This window comes from Gadus morhua, chromosome 7 (assembly GCF_902167405.1).
Source record: "Gadus morhua chromosome 7, gadMor3.0, whole genome shotgun sequence".
Taxonomy (NCBI): Eukaryota; Metazoa; Chordata; class Actinopteri; order Gadiformes; family Gadidae; genus Gadus; species Gadus morhua.
The window spans coordinates 5,501,095-5,520,252 of NC_044054.1; the positions used below are offsets into that span (position 1 = coordinate 5,501,095).

The 19,158-nt window shown below is 44.5% G+C and overlaps 2 protein-coding genes and 1 long non-coding RNA gene across 4 annotated transcripts in view; 2 read left to right on the plus strand and 1 right to left on the minus strand.

Annotated features, from left to right (window-relative positions):
• The first annotated feature begins 408 nt into the window (after positions 1-408).
• On the plus strand, positions 409-5,270 carry smim11 (small integral membrane protein 11). Its single transcript, XM_030360567.1, has 3 exons — positions 409-622; positions 3,487-3,697; positions 4,552-5,270. The coding sequence occupies exons 1-2, from the start codon at positions 608-610 to the stop codon at positions 3,673-3,675; spliced, it is 204 nt and encodes a 67-aa protein (XP_030216427.1). The 5' UTR covers positions 409-607; the 3' UTR covers positions 3,676-3,697; positions 4,552-5,270.
• Positions 5,271-5,673: 403 nt separating this feature from the next.
• The window catches only part of rcan1b (regulator of calcineurin 1b), a 35,709-nt gene continuing 22,224 nt past the window's right edge, over positions 5,674-19,158 (minus strand). The window contains exons 1-4 of one of the 2 annotated variants that reach the window (XM_030360566.1): positions 18,091-18,882; positions 13,494-13,667; positions 12,981-13,140; positions 5,674-7,873 (exon numbers count right to left, since the gene is read on the minus strand). In XM_030360566.1, the coding sequence (XP_030216426.1) occupies positions 7,689-7,873; positions 12,981-13,140; positions 13,494-13,667; positions 18,091-18,177 (606 nt within the window). In that variant the 5' untranslated portion in view covers positions 18,178-18,882 and the 3' untranslated portion in view covers positions 5,674-7,688. Of the gene's footprint in view, positions 7,874-12,980; positions 13,141-13,493; positions 13,668-18,090; positions 18,883-19,158 lie in introns of those variants that run through there. The other variant, XM_030360565.1, reaches the window with a different exon arrangement.
• On the plus strand, positions 14,026-14,664 carry LOC115546805 (uncharacterized). The gene is made up of 2 exons (XR_003977277.1): positions 14,026-14,250; positions 14,523-14,664. It is a non-coding gene; the product is annotated as an uncharacterized LOC115546805 (long non-coding RNA).

Here is a 19,158-nt window from a genome sequence, read left to right on the forward strand (position 1 = left end):
AAAGATAGGTGCACTTTTAGGTGCATAAGAAAAGATGATGTAGCAATCACAAGACTGAGGCTTGGACACTGTGGGCTGAGGAGTGGGCTGGCTCTGATTGGCAAACACCTAGATGGCAGGTGTGAGTGTGGAGAAAGAGAGACTGTAAAACATGTACTTCTCCAGTGTGGGCGCTATTCCAGGCAAAGGAGGACTCTGTACCGGAGGCTTGGATCAGCTGCGGAATCAGTTTTTAATATGCGCACCCTTTTAAATCTGGATTCAGTGGATAAAACAAAGGAATTGATGGACTACCTTCACATCATTGGAGTATATAAAAGGATTTAAAGTTTAGGGGGAAATAACAAACAGTGGGGGGCAGTAATACGCCATAGCTGCGTCAAGCCTGCCTAAATAAAAGAAGAAGAAGAAGAAGAAGACCTCACAGCCGGGGTACCGGCTGTTGGTGCAGCGTGATTGGTCAACCCCACGTGACTCCCATGCGTCTCACAAAACGTGCGACCCAATTGGTCTATCCGTCACAAGCCCTCAGACAGCTGGACTTCTCGTATTCGTGACGACGCTGAATTGAAGAAGCCTAAAAAGGTCTTTAAACTCTACTGCTATCATGATCAACTGGAAGGTATGTAGATATAACGACGCAAACACGTATTGTTTTTAGTATATAGTGAACGATTTGATTGAAAGTGACACGCAATGTCTATTTTGGTGTCTTTAGCTGTAGCTTTAAGCGCTAGCCTGCGTTTATAAGGATGTTGCGCTCCACTTGCACATTCGACTTGTGTTAGTTAACGCGTAGATTTTACCAAACTGTTTCATATTTGCGATAAACTATTTGTTCTGATGTTGTCTGAGTATGGTATGATTGTCAGGAGTCGCATTTGCAAGGAAAATAAACAATCACCATGAATTATAATGATTAGGTAGCCATTTCTGTCGGACCATAAATGGGCCATAACAATCTGAACTTCCGGCCATGGAAAGCAGCGGATTATGAATTAATCATAATAATGTAATAGTTATTACTAGTTTGGCTCTAGTCAGTCATTGAGTTGGTGTGTTTTAGTGATTGATGGTAACGCAACCAAATATCATGTTCCTGCAGCTGTCCTCTCACTCTGTCACACACGTGCACACTCGTACACTATGACACACACACACACACACACACACACACACACACACACACTTGTACACTGTCACACACACTCTGACACACTCCTACACTGTCTCACACACACACTCTTACACTAAGGCACACACACAAACTCTGTCTCTCACACAAACACCCACACACACTCTTACACTGTCTCACACACGCACACACCACTCTTACACTCGTACACTATGTCTCTCACACACACACACACACACTCGTACACTATGTCACACACCCACACTGGTACACTATGTCACACACACTCGTACACAATTTCCCAAACACATACACTGTAACACACACAAACACGCACTCGTACAGTATGTCACACACGCACTCGTACACTATGACACACTCGTACACTGACACACACACACACATACTCGTACACTGACAAACACACACACAGTGTCTAAATTAGCCTCCCCATTCCTGGACCCCATTGATGCGGACACACAGCTGTCATAGGCTCTGCTGGTCCGCATGGACAAGGTGGGGGGGAGAGACAACCTTAACCCCCCCCCCGTAGAAATTTCTCTTCCTTGTGGACTCGGGTCTATTTATAGATGTGACAGTAAGGGGCCGAGGTTGGGAGAAGGTTCCAGAAAGGATTATGTCTGGCTAGGTTTGGGGTGGATGGACAAACACACACAGGGCTCCAGAGTGCGACCTATTAGGTCGCATATGCGACCTAATTTCTTAAGGTGCGAGTTAAAATTGAATGAGGTCGCTCCGGTGCTACTTGCAGGAGGACGATTGAAGAAAAAATATTTTATTTTTTATTTTTTTCTCTCTCCCGCGGTTGTGGTTGATAATAAAATCGTACTTTCTGGCTCATTCCTAAGAGTCCACTACTCTCTCTCGCTCCCTGTCTCTGCCTGCCTGTCTGCACCTTTTACAGTCTATGGTCTGCAACCTACACGTGCACAGTCTTGCTGCACACGCAGCACGTACAAAAAAGTAAACAAAGCAGATACAATATGAAGCGGTCGATAGTCGATTATTTTAAGAAAAAAAATGTGCCAGAGGAAACGAATGATGCTGTTGTTTAGTGGTGCAACGGTTCACGGGTTTCCCATGATCCGTACGGATCAACCGTCGCGGTTCGGGACGCAAGTGATCCGCGGATCGACTGAAATCACTTTTTTTTTTTTTTTTTTTAATTGTGTTAGCAACAATTTGCCAAATAAAACACGACAAACTGTATTTCGCTACCATACTTGATGAAAAAAAAAAAAGAAGATGAGGATGTCTGCATTGTCTTGGGAGAGTGTAGTCTCTAAACTCTCCCCAGGCAATGCAGACATCCTGAATTTAAAGTTTTAAATCCAGAGTTAGGGATTATTTACTATCCATGTTAAAAAGAAGGAAGAATACCTCAGATTGCATTTTTTTTTTAATATTGACTATGCTTAAAGGAAGCAGGATTATTACCACATTTTTTACTTTATTTTGTTTTTACACATTAAAAGATTTTATTTAAAGTCACATTTGTCTCGTTATCTTTTTTGCTGTTGTTGATCCGAAAATGATCCGACCCGTGACTCAAAAACCGGGACACGATCCGAACCGTGAGTTTTGTGATCGATTGCACCCCTACTGTTGTTGGTGGTGGTGGAGAAGGGTTAGCAGAGGAAGCGACAAGAATCTCAGATTCTTCTTCTGAAGACGACAGTGACAGGTTGGCGGAAAAGGATCTACACAATTCAAAGTTCAGTCATTACAATTACACAACGAAAGCCAAAAGCACAAGACGTGCAGGGACCGCTGCATCACACGAAGCTCCCAGCCCCTCCCCACCTCATTTAATTGGATAGATGAGAGCAATCGCTCTGCGGAGAATGAAGAAATGATCATCAAGTTTAACACCGCCTACAACATCACTAAAGAGGAACTCCCGTTCACAAAAAAAGAAAAATATGGGGCTACCTAATTTGTTTTGGTGCTACTAAATGACAAGCTAGGTAGCACCAGTGTTACCTGTGAAAAAAGTTAGTCTGGAGCCCTGAACACACACCTAGCCAAATGACACACACGCCTTTCAAAATGACGCACACAAACTCAAACCTAGTTCAATGTAATTTGGCCAAATTACACACACACCTGGCTCAGTGATGCGCGCGCACACACACACACACTCGCACATAAATACACACACAAACCCCTTGCACACCCACACACACACACACCTGCATTTACAAAAGAAATGTACAACATTTACAAAATAAATTACAAGAAGTTAAGTTGCCATGGATTGTCATTCTGGGGATCCCTTCCCCAAAAGGAATCATCATCCTCCTCCCCCTTCCTTTCCCTCTCCCCCCCAGGCCCTGGACAACGTGCCCCTCCTCTTCTACATCCTGGCGCTGAAGACCCTGGTGCTCTGCCTGGGCTTCGCTGCCGTCAAGATCTACCAGAGCAAGAAGGAGGAGAAGGCCCTGAAGCTCCAGCAGGAGGAACGGCGCAGGCTGGCCCAGAAGACCCAGGAGCTCATCGACAACAAGAAGGACGACTGAGGGAGGAAGCGGAACGTTAACGGTGGGTTACACTTTAAAGGGGTGATGCTTTACCACCAGGTGTGAGTGTGATTGGCCGTTACACGCCCACTTTTGACGGCTTGCAACGACGTGTGCATATGAAAGAGTAATACCGCGTTTCCACTGCAGGGTGCGGTTCGGTTCGCAAAGCTGCGGTACGGATTGCGTTTCCACCGCCAAAAGTGGGCGTGAGCCGTACTCGTTTTGCCCCCTTTTTCCGTACTCCTCCGTTGGGGTACTGAAATCGAGACGAGACGCCTGAAAGGGTACCGGAAAATTCGAGCTACACACCCCCTCCGTTGATTGGTCGACAGAACCGTCACTTCCGGGCGACGTGGGGATAAAAACAAACAAACTAGCCTTGAGGTATTATTCTTTACAATGAACATGTCGCGTAAAACGCTTCCTTGGGCGAACAAGGAGGTGGAGACGTTCCTCTGCATTCTTGGGGAGGAAGACGTTGTTTACGATGTTTACGTAGCTGCTGCGGCGATCGACATCCGGCCTACCATAAAGGGTACTGTCGGCGGTGGAAACGCGACCCCGGAACTGAGCTGGGCTATACCGCCCCCTCCCTCTCGGACTGAGGCGAACCGAACCGTACCGCACCCTGCAGTGGAAACGCGGCATTAGTGTGTAAGAGTGACATTGTGTGCGAGCGTGTGTGACAGTTTACTGTGTGTGTGTGTTTGTGCGACATTGTGTGTGTCTTACATCGTCTGCGAGTGTGAAAGAGTGCATGTGTGTGTCTGTGACATAATGCATATGTGCAGAGTGCGCATGTGTGTGTATGACACTGCACCTGGTGGCGTAATAGGACCCCTTTAACGTCTTGACCGTCTACTTGTCACTCAGGAGCCACTCTTGGGGGCCGGAGCCGTTAACAGTGGCACCCGCCTAGGATCCATACTCCAGCGATCCGCTGCAGACCTGAGATCAAGCCCAAGTCTTTCGACAGATGTGGATCAGTTAGCTTTCTTCTGGATTGTTCTAGAACCAGTCAAGGAACGTTTCGACATTTCGTTTCGACACCACTTTAAGAAGGACCAAAACACTTTATTTTGGGCCTTTCTTAAAGTTCGACCATCAACCGCTGAACAGCGGTTTTTCGCGATGAAGGCATTTACGGTTTTAAGAACGATTTTAAAAAAGAAAACGATCGGAGAACGGTTTTGTCGTGATGTCTGCCTTCCTTAAAGTTGCGTCTGGAATGGGCAACGTTTTATAAAAAGGGATAATTTTAACAAGTTATCTTGCATGCATGTGTGCGTTCTCTGGAAACAGCAGTGCATCGATTTCCTGTTGCTGGTTTTGATACTGTAAATACTTATTTTGTGAAAATAGGATTATAAGCTTTCAAAATGTGTGTTGTACTGGTTGATTACTTTTTTCTTAGGTTTGCTACAAACATTAATATAACCCAGTATGCATGTGCAAAATTTTGTATTTTGCATATTGTTGCATCAATAACTTCACCTCTAAAATGTTGTTTGTCATCTTCACTGTGGGTTTAGACCCTAAACTGTTGCCAAGTGTTCTCCCATTTGTCAATAAAAAAACTATAGTTTAGTAAATGGTTGTCGTTTACTTTCTTTGTATACATGTCAGGTAAGCAATTCAAATAAACAGTAAAACATTGTTGTACAAGATACAGTGAATGCAGAATATGTGGAAGGCAAATGATAGCTTAACGATGTAAAATATTTTGAATTGCTGGATCTATTCCCTGTAAACTTTTGCATACTTAGATCTTTACTTCAGAGTAGAGCACAGCTTCAATATTTTGACATGCAATATAGAATGTAACGACCCAAAGCAGGCAAAAACACACGCGCACAAACCTAAACCTAGCTCAATGATGGACACATACTTGGCAAATAATCAGACCTTTTTCTTTAAAATGATAAACGACAATTAGAACCAGAACACAAGGACTATTCACCACGGCAACGAGACAAACCACAGCCACACGTACAGTCGAGTTTGATAAGTCAAGTATTTATTCAATGAAAAAATCCGAAAAACAAATCAGTTTAAATAACAGCTGTGCTGAAGGTAAATGAACCGATCCAACCTGATGTGTGTGGGGAGGGGGGTCTTTCACGCTGTTGTCACATGCTTTTTCACAGTACCATCCCGGGGTGGGTGGGGGGGGGCTGAAAACTTCTGATGCCCCAGTGTTCTAACAGTGAAATCGCTTCCAGACACAATAATGTCCACCCCCTCTTCCAACCATGAACACAGTGGTTGTCGAACCGTAAAATATTCAATTTTCCCCCCACCCTAAGTCAAAACAAAAGTAAGTAGAACTTAAACATTGGCCAAAGTCGTATTTCTTTTGCGTTTAGCTCGATGAAGTCTTTGTGCCCGTAGCTTTTTTTAAAGGTGACATACTATAACACAAAGTGTGAGTGAGATTAGCCGTTACAAGCCGTTTAAAAAAATCGCTTGATAGATCAGTCTATAAGCCTCATAGACTGTATGAGCAGTGGACTGTAGCAAATATTGCTTATCTATCCGTCATACATCTAATTGGACACGCCGACACTTGATTTCAGAAGAGGCAGATTTTTCAAATGGCTTGTAACGGCTAATCACACTCACAACAGTGGAATACAAACAACACCGTTTCATAAATAAGTATTTTATTACGGGCGGCGTTTAGTAAATGTAGCACTCTGTAACAAAAGTAATCTACATTCAAATCGTTAGCAAATTGTTTATTTCTTTCCACTTTATACAATCGTGCTAATTTGTTTTATTTTGGCGGGAGGAGGACAGGGGATGGAAAATTTAGCATAACATCACAAGCGCACGGACACACACACACACACACACACACACACACACACACACACACACACACACACACACACACACACACACACACACACACACACACACACACACACACACACACACAGTGCAAGTTTCCCTCCTTACAGTGGCCTTGTACAAATGGTTATTAGAAATACACTTTTACATACATGACGCTTTTGTGTTTATGACGAGAAACAAACTTCCAGCAAATTCGGAATCGGAATTCAGAGATTTTACAGATTTAAACTCAGTCCTCGCCAGCATTTCAGTTTTTATGTCTGAACACAGTGCCTTTAAATGTGGTCAATACGCCACAACTGTGGTCGCTTGCTCAAAACGTAAGCCCAAGAATAAGCCGAAAAAGGGTTAGCCCTAGTTTTATAGATTAACCTACAACACAACATAGAAAGTATCCTTTAAAATCGTTACGTTTATCTATCGTACAAGGGGGTTTGATGTGAAACAAACAAAATGCCCCCCCGCGGGTATATATCGTAGCACTAGTTAACAGAAAAAATTTAGCAAACATATTAGACATGGTATGAATTATCAATTAAGTTTGTGATATTTCTCCGGTCGTCTAAAGTGTCAACAAAACCAACCAGAGATATTATTAAAACATAAAAATAACAAAAACCTTCTGATCAAACCTGCCTCCTAAATAAGCAAAGTTCGGAACAGTGTCCGAACACCGAACTAATCCCCAGTCAGGAAAAAACAATAGTCTAAAAACGAACGTCAAGAACTTCAAAACAGACTCTTCGCGCTGTTACCGTCTGTCAGACTTTGGTGTCACCTGATGTCCATTCAACAAGGGGGGGGGGGTGTCGATGAGGGATCAGAAACGCAAACATGAATGGACTTTATGGTTAAACTACGTTCACCTCCTCTCTCTGATCTCTACAGTCCGTCCCCCCGTTTTCGCGTTGAAATGCACATTTGTCTTACAGGTCCGTCGTCGCTCATCTCCAAGTTAACTCCGGAGCGAGCTTTCCAATACTTTTTCCGAAGTTTTTCCTCCGATCTTCATTTTTTTCCGATTTTTGTTACGCGGCTCTTGACCTGTTGAACCTCGAACCCGAACTAATTGTTTAAAAGCTGACCGTTTCGGTCGGACACGGGGGAGCCCCTCCCCCTCCCCCCCGGCGCGAGGGGAGGGTGAAAGCACCCGCTCACTGCTTGACTCCGCCCACAAAGTCGGGCCGCCGCGTCTGGATAATCTTGGGCCGGGGGGGGCGGGGCTTGTCATCATGGTCGCTGTCGTCGGGGCCCGAGCTGTCGGCGTGATCGTCCTCGCACACATGCACTACCACGCTTGGGGTGGTGGGCGTGGCCGTGTGGAGCTCGTACTTGTCACCTAGGAGAGGTAGGAGCAGGTTTACATTAAGTCACTTTAGAGAAGGGTTGAGCCGATTTAGATAAAGTCACTTTAGAAAAGGGTGGAGCAGGTTTACATTAAGTCACTTTAGAGAAGGGTGGAGCAGGTTTACATTAAGTCACTTTAGAGAGGGTGGGACAGGTTTACATTTAGTCACTTTAGAGAAGGGTGGAGCATGAGGCTGCTGGGTACCTAGCATGAGGATGCTACGTACCTAGCGTGAGGATGCTAGGTACCTAGCGTGAGGGAGGATGCTAGGTACCTAGCGTGAGGATGCTTCCTAGCATGAGGATGCTAGGTTTCCTTTATTAGGGCCCCTATTGTTTCTGTAACGTTTTCTTTTTTCTCAAATTCTACAAAAGTCAAACTGTAGCCTATACCGTAAGTCGAAAACTCTTGAAATGTTCAGGTATGGTTACCAATAACCCCCTCTACCCATGAATCCGAATTTGTGGTACTGCACCCAAAGGTGGCGCTATTGTATAAAATCATGAATTAGGCTTATTTCTCCGCACCAGATTGACCTGGACTCGAAATTCTTTCTGAATATTAATCTCTAGAATCAGACGTATTTATAAAACCCTGATTAGACTGACTAGACCAAGCCTGACAAAAAACATCGAACAGAATTTGTTTTACTTAGTTCCATTTGAGAAATATTGGCCAATAAAGTTGGAGCAGTTAGCCCATTTTTCTTATATGATCATTTTGTTATTGTATAAAAAAACATACGACTATTGTTAGGTGGATAACAATAACCCCCACTACTAATAAACCCTAATTGTGGGACTGCATCCAAAGGTGGCGCTATTTAAAACAATTATGAACTAGCCTTATAGCTCCTTACGAGATAGAACTGGGCTCAAAATTCTTTCATCATATTAATCTATAAAATCAGATGCATCTTTTTCACCCTGGTCTACTGCTCTAAAAATGTTTACTTTTCCCACAATTTCATAGAAAAGCCAAACGTCCACAGTCTCAACCTATTTTGCCTATATGACCATTTTGTTATTGTATAACTACCATACGGCTATCATTAGGTGGATACCATTAACAGTGCAAATGTTCAGTTCTGTACTATTTTAAGAAAGCTCTTAATTCTCTTGTGAAATGTGTGCTTGGAGTTTTCTTGATGTGTGCTTAACAATCAACATTTTCACGATGTGAATGCGACTTCATGCAGTTCAGGAATGTCAGTGGCTCAACGGGTAAATGCCGTGATTCTTTAGTTTAAATCCTGATTAGAGCATTATGAACAAGCTGAACATGACATTCTGTCATTGCCACTCATTTAAGAAACACAACATTGAACAGCACCTGAAATTCATCAGGCAATCAACATTCCGGTTCATTAGTTTCCCAGAATTGGACTTCCAAGACACAGTATGGCATTAAAGGAGCATTTCACCGGTGGAGGCATGAATATGTATTGAAATTGGATCCTATATGTAGTGGAATAATAAAATAAAATTCTAATTTGGTGCAGTCTTGACCAAGAAAAGGCAGAAAGTGACTTTTTGGCGCTTGTGGATTGAATACAACAACTCCCACCATGCACAGCTTCGCTGGCGGCCACTCCCGCTGATCATCTCCGCCTATCGGACACCTACTTGTTCCATCTACTAATGTAACAAATCAGAGTGGAGCTTGACCCGACGTCACTGGCAGAGAGTAGTGACGCTTGCACAGAAGCATACGGCCGACATCTTTCTTTATTCTGGGTGGAAATAGTAACATAGTTACGCAATTAAATGCGTTTATGTAAACATTTTTAACGAGAAATGTGCATTTTAATTTCATAATGTTCGCTCATTGAATGTGAAGGATGTTTGGTTTGATAGTTATGACGAAGAGGGAACGCTCCATTCACTTGCATGGACAGCGTCTCTGGTTGCTAAGCAACCTCAACGTCTTGGCGGACTATCTGCTGATCAACACTACGAATGCTGGAAACACACCAGACACACCATGTGAAGTTATTTAACCCGATTATTGTTATTTATTTAATCTATTTAATCTAACCCGATCTAAACTCTATCATGCACCCAAATACGGCGGCGTTTGGGTTTCCTACCTCGGACTCCTAAATCCAGCGCAGCCACAGGCGCGTTGGCGCGTTGAACCATTTTTGTGACACACAATGATCAAGCTTCAAGTTAGGCACGTTACACGCGTTTGGTGTGGCCGTAGCCCGTGTCCACCAAAAGCGTTTATTTATGCGGTTTCACCCAAAAAATCTGCTTTGTGTGGACGGGGCCAAGAAGGCGAACACACGTGACCAAGACGGGGAGACAGCGCCAGGCGACTTACGCCACTATCTGCCAATGGATCGTGGATGCCTGGGCTGATATAACAGTCTCAACTGTGGTCTAAGCTTTCACGAAGGCAGGAATAATCACTGAACTGCCAGGCAACAGCAGCGACACTGACTCGGATAATGACGAGAGGGATCCGGGCATGTTGGATGCCGTACTCGCCCAACTGTTCAATTCGGACACACAAGAATTCGAGGGATTCGTAGACGGGGAATGAACTGAAAAAGTGAGCTTATTGTTAAGAGATATTGATATTGATCAGATATTGATGAGATATTGTTAATATGCACATTAACGTTTGAACATCGTTACCATGGGAGTGACTGGAGTTGTCAGAACGCTTAATAAAGTTTGACTTTATCTGACTGTTTTGTGGACATTCCCTTTAGCACAGCTCGGTCTAGTCGATGCATAACGCAACCCCAGTCAAACGTTTGACTGCAGTATCTTCTATTCTATGCGCCTTTATAATCCGGTGCGCCCTATACATGAAAACAGTTCTAAAATAGGCCATTCATCAAAGGTGCGCCTTATAATCCAGTGTGCCTTATAGTGCGGAAAATACGGTAGTCCTCATTTGTATTTCTTTCGAAATGGTGAACTTCTATGTCAGATCCAGTACCCTCCGCCAATGTACTTCAGTTTTATCAACAGCCTCTGTTATCTTAGCTTCAGACGCTGTGGATGTTAGTTTCTGCTGGTGAAGTCCCACCCACTGGCACTGCTCTAATAGGTCTGTAGCGTCAGTGGGTCCCACCCCCTAGAGGGGGGTGGGACTAGTGGTTGTAGTCTTACGAGAATCATCCCCTCTTACACTTCCTGTTTTCTTGTACGCAAAAATCGTCATATTGCGTCATTAAAAACAGGAAGTGTTGGAGATCTATACGGATCTCTCCAGTCTCTCCAGAAAATAAGGGAATGATGCTAGACCATCCAAAAATATGCGGGGGGTTCTAAAAATACAAAGCTTATGTGAAATGGGTGAAGTTGCCCTTTAAGGGGAACTTCTTCATTAACCATTTTTCCTTCATAATTAACTCTGTCATATTTATATTTCTTCCGTTATTGTTCTTGACTACAAATGTTTAATTTCCCCAGAATTTGAAAGATTTTTCATGCATATGCTTTGAAGAAAGCCCTTAGTTCACTTGAGAAATGTGTGTTTGGAGTATTCTGGATGTTGCGTGCTTATCATCGACATTTTGACCATGTGAATGAGGCTGCAGTTCAGGTTTATAAGTAGAACATCTTTCCTTAAATATGACAATTATATGTTATATTTTTATTTTTTTAATTTAGCTCGGACCCCGTTAATCACCGCTTGCGGTGATATTTATTAATGATTATTATTATTATTATTATTATTAGGTGAGTGCTGTATGCAGGGATTAACTATAGATCTTCTTAAATTTCTTTCGTTCTTTCTTTCTTTCTTTCTTTCGTTCTCTTTTTTTTTTTCTTATTCTTTACAAACTTCGGGACCTATCTCCTTCCTAATTTTTTCACCTATAGACTCTATTCCAATTCTAAAATCTTTTCAGATTTTTAAAATATTTTATACTTTATAAGATATTCTATTTTTATTTTTATCTTTTTTACAGTGGAAGTCAATGGAAGGACAGCGGAGCCGTCCGCCCATTCTCTGACACTTACTTCAGACTTCAAAGGTCGTTCAAAGGTTTGACAAATCAACACACTTGTATCTTCAATAATCTGGAAACAGAATTTCGATTCCCTTTATACTTATATATATATATATACTTTTTTTAAGTTCAGTGTTGGCTTGTTTTCAGTTGGTCTCATTGATTTACGCTAAGGTTAAAGCGCAAGGACGCGCTCTAACCTTGTGTTGCCAGATTGGGCAGTGTTGCCAGATTGGACATTGGACATCTCGCTCAATAGGACTACTTTTTACGATGTTCAGGCAGCGTTGCCAGATTGGGTAATTTTTACTGCCCAATTGGACTAGTTTTAATAATGTTAGGCTGGGAAAATGAGCATCAGGCGAGTACATACAATTCTGGCTGGTATAAAAAAAATAATGGCGGGATTATTATAAGTCTTTCGAAACATCAATCAATACCATACCTTTAATAAGGCATATCGTTTGTGCAGCTATTACCACTATAACTTCAGCTACTACTACTACTTCAGTGACTACTACTACTACTTCCACTTCAGCTACTTCTACTACTACCAGTCCATTACTACTATTACTACTACTACTACAGCTAGTACAACTACTACTACTATCTTCCAGGTTTGACAGTATTACAGTTTAGCTTCCAGCTTTTGTAACAATGTATTTCAGCACTTTGCTTCTTCAGGTAATGTAATTCAGCGTCAGTCAGTTTTCGACTTCCGCTTCCAGGTGCACTGTGCACTGCAATACATTTGAACTTTCAGATTCTTCAGTTCAATTAATTTTACATTTCTGCATTTTTAGCAATGCTTTGCTCTTTTCATTCAGCTGTCACTTTATTTGTTTACAACTATTTTCATTTTTTCTTGAATGCTGTGCATGTTTACATTATTTACTCCATTTAGACTTTTGAACTTTTGTTCAAATCCCTTCACTTGATTTAATCCATTTAACATTTCTTTATGTCTTAAACTATGCTTCTTTATTAAAACATATTTTCGACCTCACTTTGCCCTACAGCACTAACAACATTTTCTGCAGGAAATGCATGTTCTTGTTATAAATTATAATTATTATTATTGAGTGTGTTAGCCTTGTGTTAGCCCGCGTTGGTTGCGCTGCCTACCGGGGCCCAGCTTGGCGATGGCGCAGAGCAGGTCGTAGTTGACCACAGGCCGGGCGTCTGGGGACTGCTCCCAGCCCACGGGGGGCGATGCCGGCGGGGAAATCAGGAACTGCTTGTCCGGCTTGGGGGGCTCCAGGTGGGGGCCGCCGATGTGGACCGACTGTGGGCGGGGGGATGAGGGGATTAGCATGGTAACGAAATGAACAGAATTGCTTCATAGGTTTAGGGGGTTAGCTTTCGTGCAAAAAAAAAAAAATTGCCCAATAATTTGAATCACGGTCAATATTATATTAATTGCACAGCCCTCCTCCCCACACACATGCACACAGGCTCTGTCCCCTTCGGCAGCCCGCTTACGGCCCGCGTCCCATGGCTTGAGCACCACTGTTATAGTGAATGGAACACACACGCATACACACACACACACACACACACACACACACACACACACACACACACACACACACACACACACACACACACACACACACACACACACACACACACACACACCTGGGCGAAGTACAGCCTCATCTCGCGGCCGTTAAGGTCGGTCTTGTGGAGGCGGAGCCTAGCCTCGGCCGCGGCGAGAGCGTCCTGGAAGCTGATCCGGACCCTCCGGAATGACCGGAAGTACTGGAACTGGACCTGGGGGTCGAAGGAGCGGAAGAGCCCCTCAAAACGGGCCTGGGGGCGGGGGGGAAAAGAGGTGGGGGAGAGGGAGAGAGAGGAAAGGAAGGAGAGGGGAGGAGGGGGAAGGAAGGAGACAAGGGAGAGATTGGGAGATTGTTAATAAAGTTAATAAAAAACGACAGAAGATGATTTCATTGAGCGAGGAGAAGGACTGTGCTCTGATCGTGTCACTGAAACGGCAATAAAATAAAACGTGCAATAGAAAATGGGTGAATGCATAGGTGTTGATTACGCCGGGGACGTGTCCCCACCAGTTTTCGTAAAGACGTATTTTGTCCCCACCAGAAAAAAAAAAAAAAAAAAAAATTGGAATGCAGTTTTTTAAAAATGAATGTTACTAGCGCGAGAAAGATGCGAACCAATCCACAAAAAGTCTATCTGGATACGGCACACAGCCGTCAACAATTTGCAACAATTGTAACATTTGGATGAGTAGTTCTAGAACGGGGAGGGCTGGGTGGTACGGTGGGCGGCTCCTTCTCTGTGTAATCTGAACCTGACTGCTTGCTGCGCACTTCCATGGACAATCTGCTGCGGTTGCAGCCTCATGCATTTGAGGAGAGGAGGTCCGGAGGAGGTAACGTAACGTATCTATATTTATTCATGATGATGACAATCTGTACAAACTCCTTTGTCGTAGTTTGACCGAGGGCAGCGAACGATTTATCTTGATAGTTTCTAAGTTCTATCATTGACGTTGAAGCTATAGCCAACATTAGCTTCACTAAGTTCTGATTGACTTAGTTCCTCTCCCTGATCAAATGTAAACAAAGACAGAAGATTGATAACTTAATTGATTTAGCTCTGTCTTATTTATTTATTTTAAAATGCAGTGTTTTCTCCTTTTAGGAACTTGTTTCTGCCAACTCACCTCTTCATTGCCATCTACCAGTTCCTGCCTTTCATTGAGCTCTGATGCACTTGGTTCCTGTTCCTTATAAATAAATAAAAATGTGTTAACTCAATTGATTATGCCCTCTATTTTATGAGATTTATGTGGTGTGCAAACAAAAGTCTTGTAACCTTTATTGTAATGATATGACCACTATGACGGTATGTTGGTTGTGGTATATGTTATCAATATTGTAATTGGTTTTTGACAAAATATTGGTTTGGAGTGTGCGGTTGGTACCTGGTTGTTACTTGGTACAAATAATATGGATGATTTACGACCATCTAGTGGGGAGTCTGAAAACTGCTAACGAAACGTCATTGAAGTGAAAATAAAATAAATCATTCGTACTGTTGTAAATTCAAAATGAATTTAAATAGGAAAGCTAAACGTTAAAGCACATAGGGCAAAACACTCCAGTAGCACTAGGCATGCTAGCCAACAGTGTGTCGCGCTGGTAGAGGCTAGCTAGCTAAAAAAAACTCAAGAATTACAATATATTTCTAGAATAAATATTAATTTAGTTGAGCTCATAAGACACTAGCACACTTACTGTGCATGTCAGCTTCAATTGCTTGGCTTTAAAAAAAGCTCTGATGTCTTGTCCACTCCTTTTTGACATTTTGCTGTATAATTAACTAGGTAGGATCAGAGAATGTCGGGCTCTGGTTGTATCGCTATCTCGTCTTTTTTCAGTCGTGACTATAGATGTCCCCTCTGCGGCACCTTAGTTGTGGATTATTTTCGTATGAGGTGCCAGCCTGACTTGGACAATGAATGAGATATTAATACCAATACTCTATGGCTGGTATCCAATGATGAGGCATCAGACAGTCAATTAATTTTAGCCTGAATACATAGGTAAAAAGCACCAGACCGCTAGTACCATGGATGGACAGTGTCAGAGCAAAAACCTGTTGAACTAAATGGATGTGGTTAGGCAGCAGGCACGCAGGCTACACCGCGGGATACATCTGCAGACCACTGGCACGTTAATAAAGGTAAGATGCGATATTTATTGCTTAAGATTTGCTGGTACTTTGGCGAGATCTTTTGTGTTTTTTGCCCTCATGTGGTCAGCTGTTTTAACTTGAAATAGTACTACTAGCCATAGCCTCCAAGTAGCCTAACTTAAATTATCCAGTGTTAGCGTTCTTACGGTGTTGGGTATAGACTAGTGGAGATTACGATAGTGGAGTCGGTGGAGTCAGTCTCTTGTTGACTCAAAGTGACTTTTGGTCATTCGCTTTGCTTTAATTATGGAATGATTGTGTGTGTGTGTGGGGGGGGGAGTGCATGGGTTTTGGTCAGAATGCCATGTAGATTGGATGGATGTGTGTTGTGAATTGAGAACAGCCAGCTCATGATGTGATATAAAGCGTTCAGCTATAATTATTTTTAGCTTTTACGATCTTGACATTTGTAGTGCTGTGTGTATACGTTTGCCCCTTCTGAACTTAAACACGTAGGTAATAAGCCCCTCTTTGTTTATTTTGGTATAGCTCATGTCATGTCACGTCAACATTGAGTGCATCATGGAGCAGAATATTGTGGGTCATCATGTCCAATGCTTTTTGAAAACGCTTTCTTCATAAAACGTGTCAGACATAATTTTTTTGTAAAAATCGTATTAATTAGTAAGCTACACAGGTATCCCGTCTTCAGAACCTTTCATGACCTGCGCTAAAGAAAAATAAGGTGCATCCCCAGCACTTCTAAAAATGCATTCCAGATTGTGTCTCTGTCCCCACCACATTTCAAACCAAACTGACGCCAATGGGTGAATGTATGTTTGAGTGGGTGAATGTCTGCGTCAATGTGTGTAAAATGTGCATTTCTGCAATTTAGAAGACAAAAGTTTTTTTTGCTTCTGTATTTCAGTCTTATTTACAAGCGCGGGCTCTCTCTCTCTCTCTCTCTCTCTCTCTCTCTCTCTCTCTCTCTCTCTCTCTCTCTCTCTCTCTCTCTCTCTCTCTCTCTCTCTCTCTCTCTCTCTCTCTCTCTCTCTCTCTCTCTCTCTCTCTCTCTCTCTCTCTCTCTCCTGATTGGACTCTGGGGCTGGTGAGGCTGCACACTTGTTGCTCGTTGACCAATCACCTTTCTTCTCTTACATTTTACATTCAGGGAGTTTAGCAGACGCTTTTACCCAGAGCGACTCACAACTGCTCATGCACACATTCACCCACCGACGGCGGAGTCGACCACTCAGGGCGACAGCCAGCTGGTCAGGAGCAGTCAGGGTGAGGCGTCTCGCTCAGGGACACCTCGACGGCCAGCTAGGAGGAGCCGGGGATCCAACTAACTAACAAATTTTCAGGTCACCAGTCTACCCGCTGTACCTCCTGAACTACTGTCGGCCCTCATTTCTTGATCAAATATCAAACGGGCGGAATCAAACAATGTTGCAGGAAACTGAAAGGTCTCGTTCTCCCTGGGTGTCTAAAAATAACCACGGCCCCCATCTCACAGATATGACCGCCAAGAAAGATTCCACCTTGGAGCGGATCTGAATAAAGATTCACACTGTGACCACACACAGACTATATGCATCCCAACAATCTATAATCTGGGGGGGGGGGGGGGGGTGTGTGTGTGTGTGCGTGTGCGTGTGCGTGTGCGTGTGTGTCTTGCGTCAGAGAGGGAGCGAAATTGTCTCCCTTATGAAATTATGAAGTACCAGCTAAGACGCTAATTATACACACATTAGACACACACACACGCACACACACCTAGAATAAATTGAAAACGTCCACTTCCATCAACCTGCGGTAACTACGGCAACCTGGCCCCTGGTCTCAATCAGCCCTCACAGACAGACAGACAGAGAGGGGCTGGGGGGGACGGATACCGTCAGAGAGAGTGAGACACACACACACACACACACACACACACACACACACACGGAGAGAGAGAGAGAGAGAGACACACACAAAGGGAGAGACAGAGAGAGCGAGGCAGAGACAGACACAGAGTAGACAACAGCAGTCCCTGGAGGTCAGGAGGTCACTGTCATCCAACACCTGACCCAAGGAGGTCAAACTGATTCCTTTGAACTCCGACCTCAAGGGTGGGAGGATGAGCCCACTCCCTCCCCACCTTCAGTCCTCCCTTCCTCCCCCCTCCCGTACCACAACAGAGCATTAACGACCAATCACGTCGCTCCACCAGAAACATCATCTCTCAATGAATACTGAACCGTACGGATGACGAAGGCTGCACGCACACAGCCTAACACACACACACTGACTGACACAGCGATTGCTCGATACATTTTTGCGGCGCTCCGAAGCACATTCACTTGACGCCTGAGTCACCGCCGACCCAGAACACCGCACTGACTGAGACCAATGGAGAGGACCACATGCTCGCTCTCTCTCTCTCTCTCTCTCTCTCTCTCTCTCTCTCTCTCTAGGTTTCTCTCTCTCTTGTCGTTCCTGTGCATCTGTGTGTGGCTGTCTCGCTCCCTCTCCCTGGTCTAGGTCTCTCTCACCACCACCCCCCCCCCCCCCTCTCTCCCTCTCTCACCTGGGCGTCCGGGCGGTCGAACAGCTCCGGGGGGGCGGTCGAGGCCACTAGGCAGTAGCGGCTGCATTTGGTTGTCTTGATGTGCATGGCGACGGCAGCTAGGGGCGGGGCTACAGCGTAGCTCCGCCTTCTGTGGCGGGGGGGGTGGTGAAGGAGGGGGAGGGGCCGCGGGGTCAGGGGTCGTCGGGGGGGGGTGGGCGCCGTTGCCTTCCCCAGGGTGGCGGTGCGGGCCAGGAAATGGACGGTGCACGGACTTCCTGTATTGGCGAATGCGGAAGGGTCCGCCTCCTTCTTCTTCTTCTTCTTCTTCTTCTTCTGCTACTCCTCCTGCTTCTCCTTCGTCTCCTCTATCTCCTCCTTCGACTTCTCCTGTCTTAGTCTGTCTCGCCTGAAGCAGAGGATTCTGGGTCGTGGTGGGAATCGGGGAACTCGCAGCCCAACCTTCTGTCCACAAACGCTTCCTCTTTCAATTACTCAAGCTGTGGTTCGCTCACCGACCGCTTTCCCCCAAAATGACACCAAAATGGAGAGACGTTTGCACGCGTGTGCGTGTGTCAGAGCCTGTAATCCTCTCCCTCTCTCTGTCTGTCTCTCGCCTGCTCTACAGCTGCTTATATGAGCGCGTGCCATCGGCTGACGCACGAGCCGCTTGCTGCGCTCCCATTGGCAGAGAGCTCTCCCCATTCAGTTTTCCTGAGCTTGGTGCTGGGGCTTGTTCGCCCCCAGCCAATCAGAGGGAAAAGGGGGCGGGACACACAAAACGACATCCAATAGGCTGGATCGTAGTCTCTCTCTCTCTCTCTCTCTCTCTCTGCTCCTGTTTGTGTCTGAGGTCGATCGACGGAGCAGGAAAATCAAGGGCAATGGCTTTATGGCCGCATATTTTCCACTCTGACTAACCGGCACAGTGTGTCATCGCACGCACACACACACACACACACCCCCACACGTACGCGCACACGTACGCGCACACGCACACACACAGAGAGACTGGAAGAGAAAGAGACACAGGGAGAAAGTTAGAGAAACAGAGAGAGAGACAAAGATCTGAGTGTCTCTTTGTTTCAC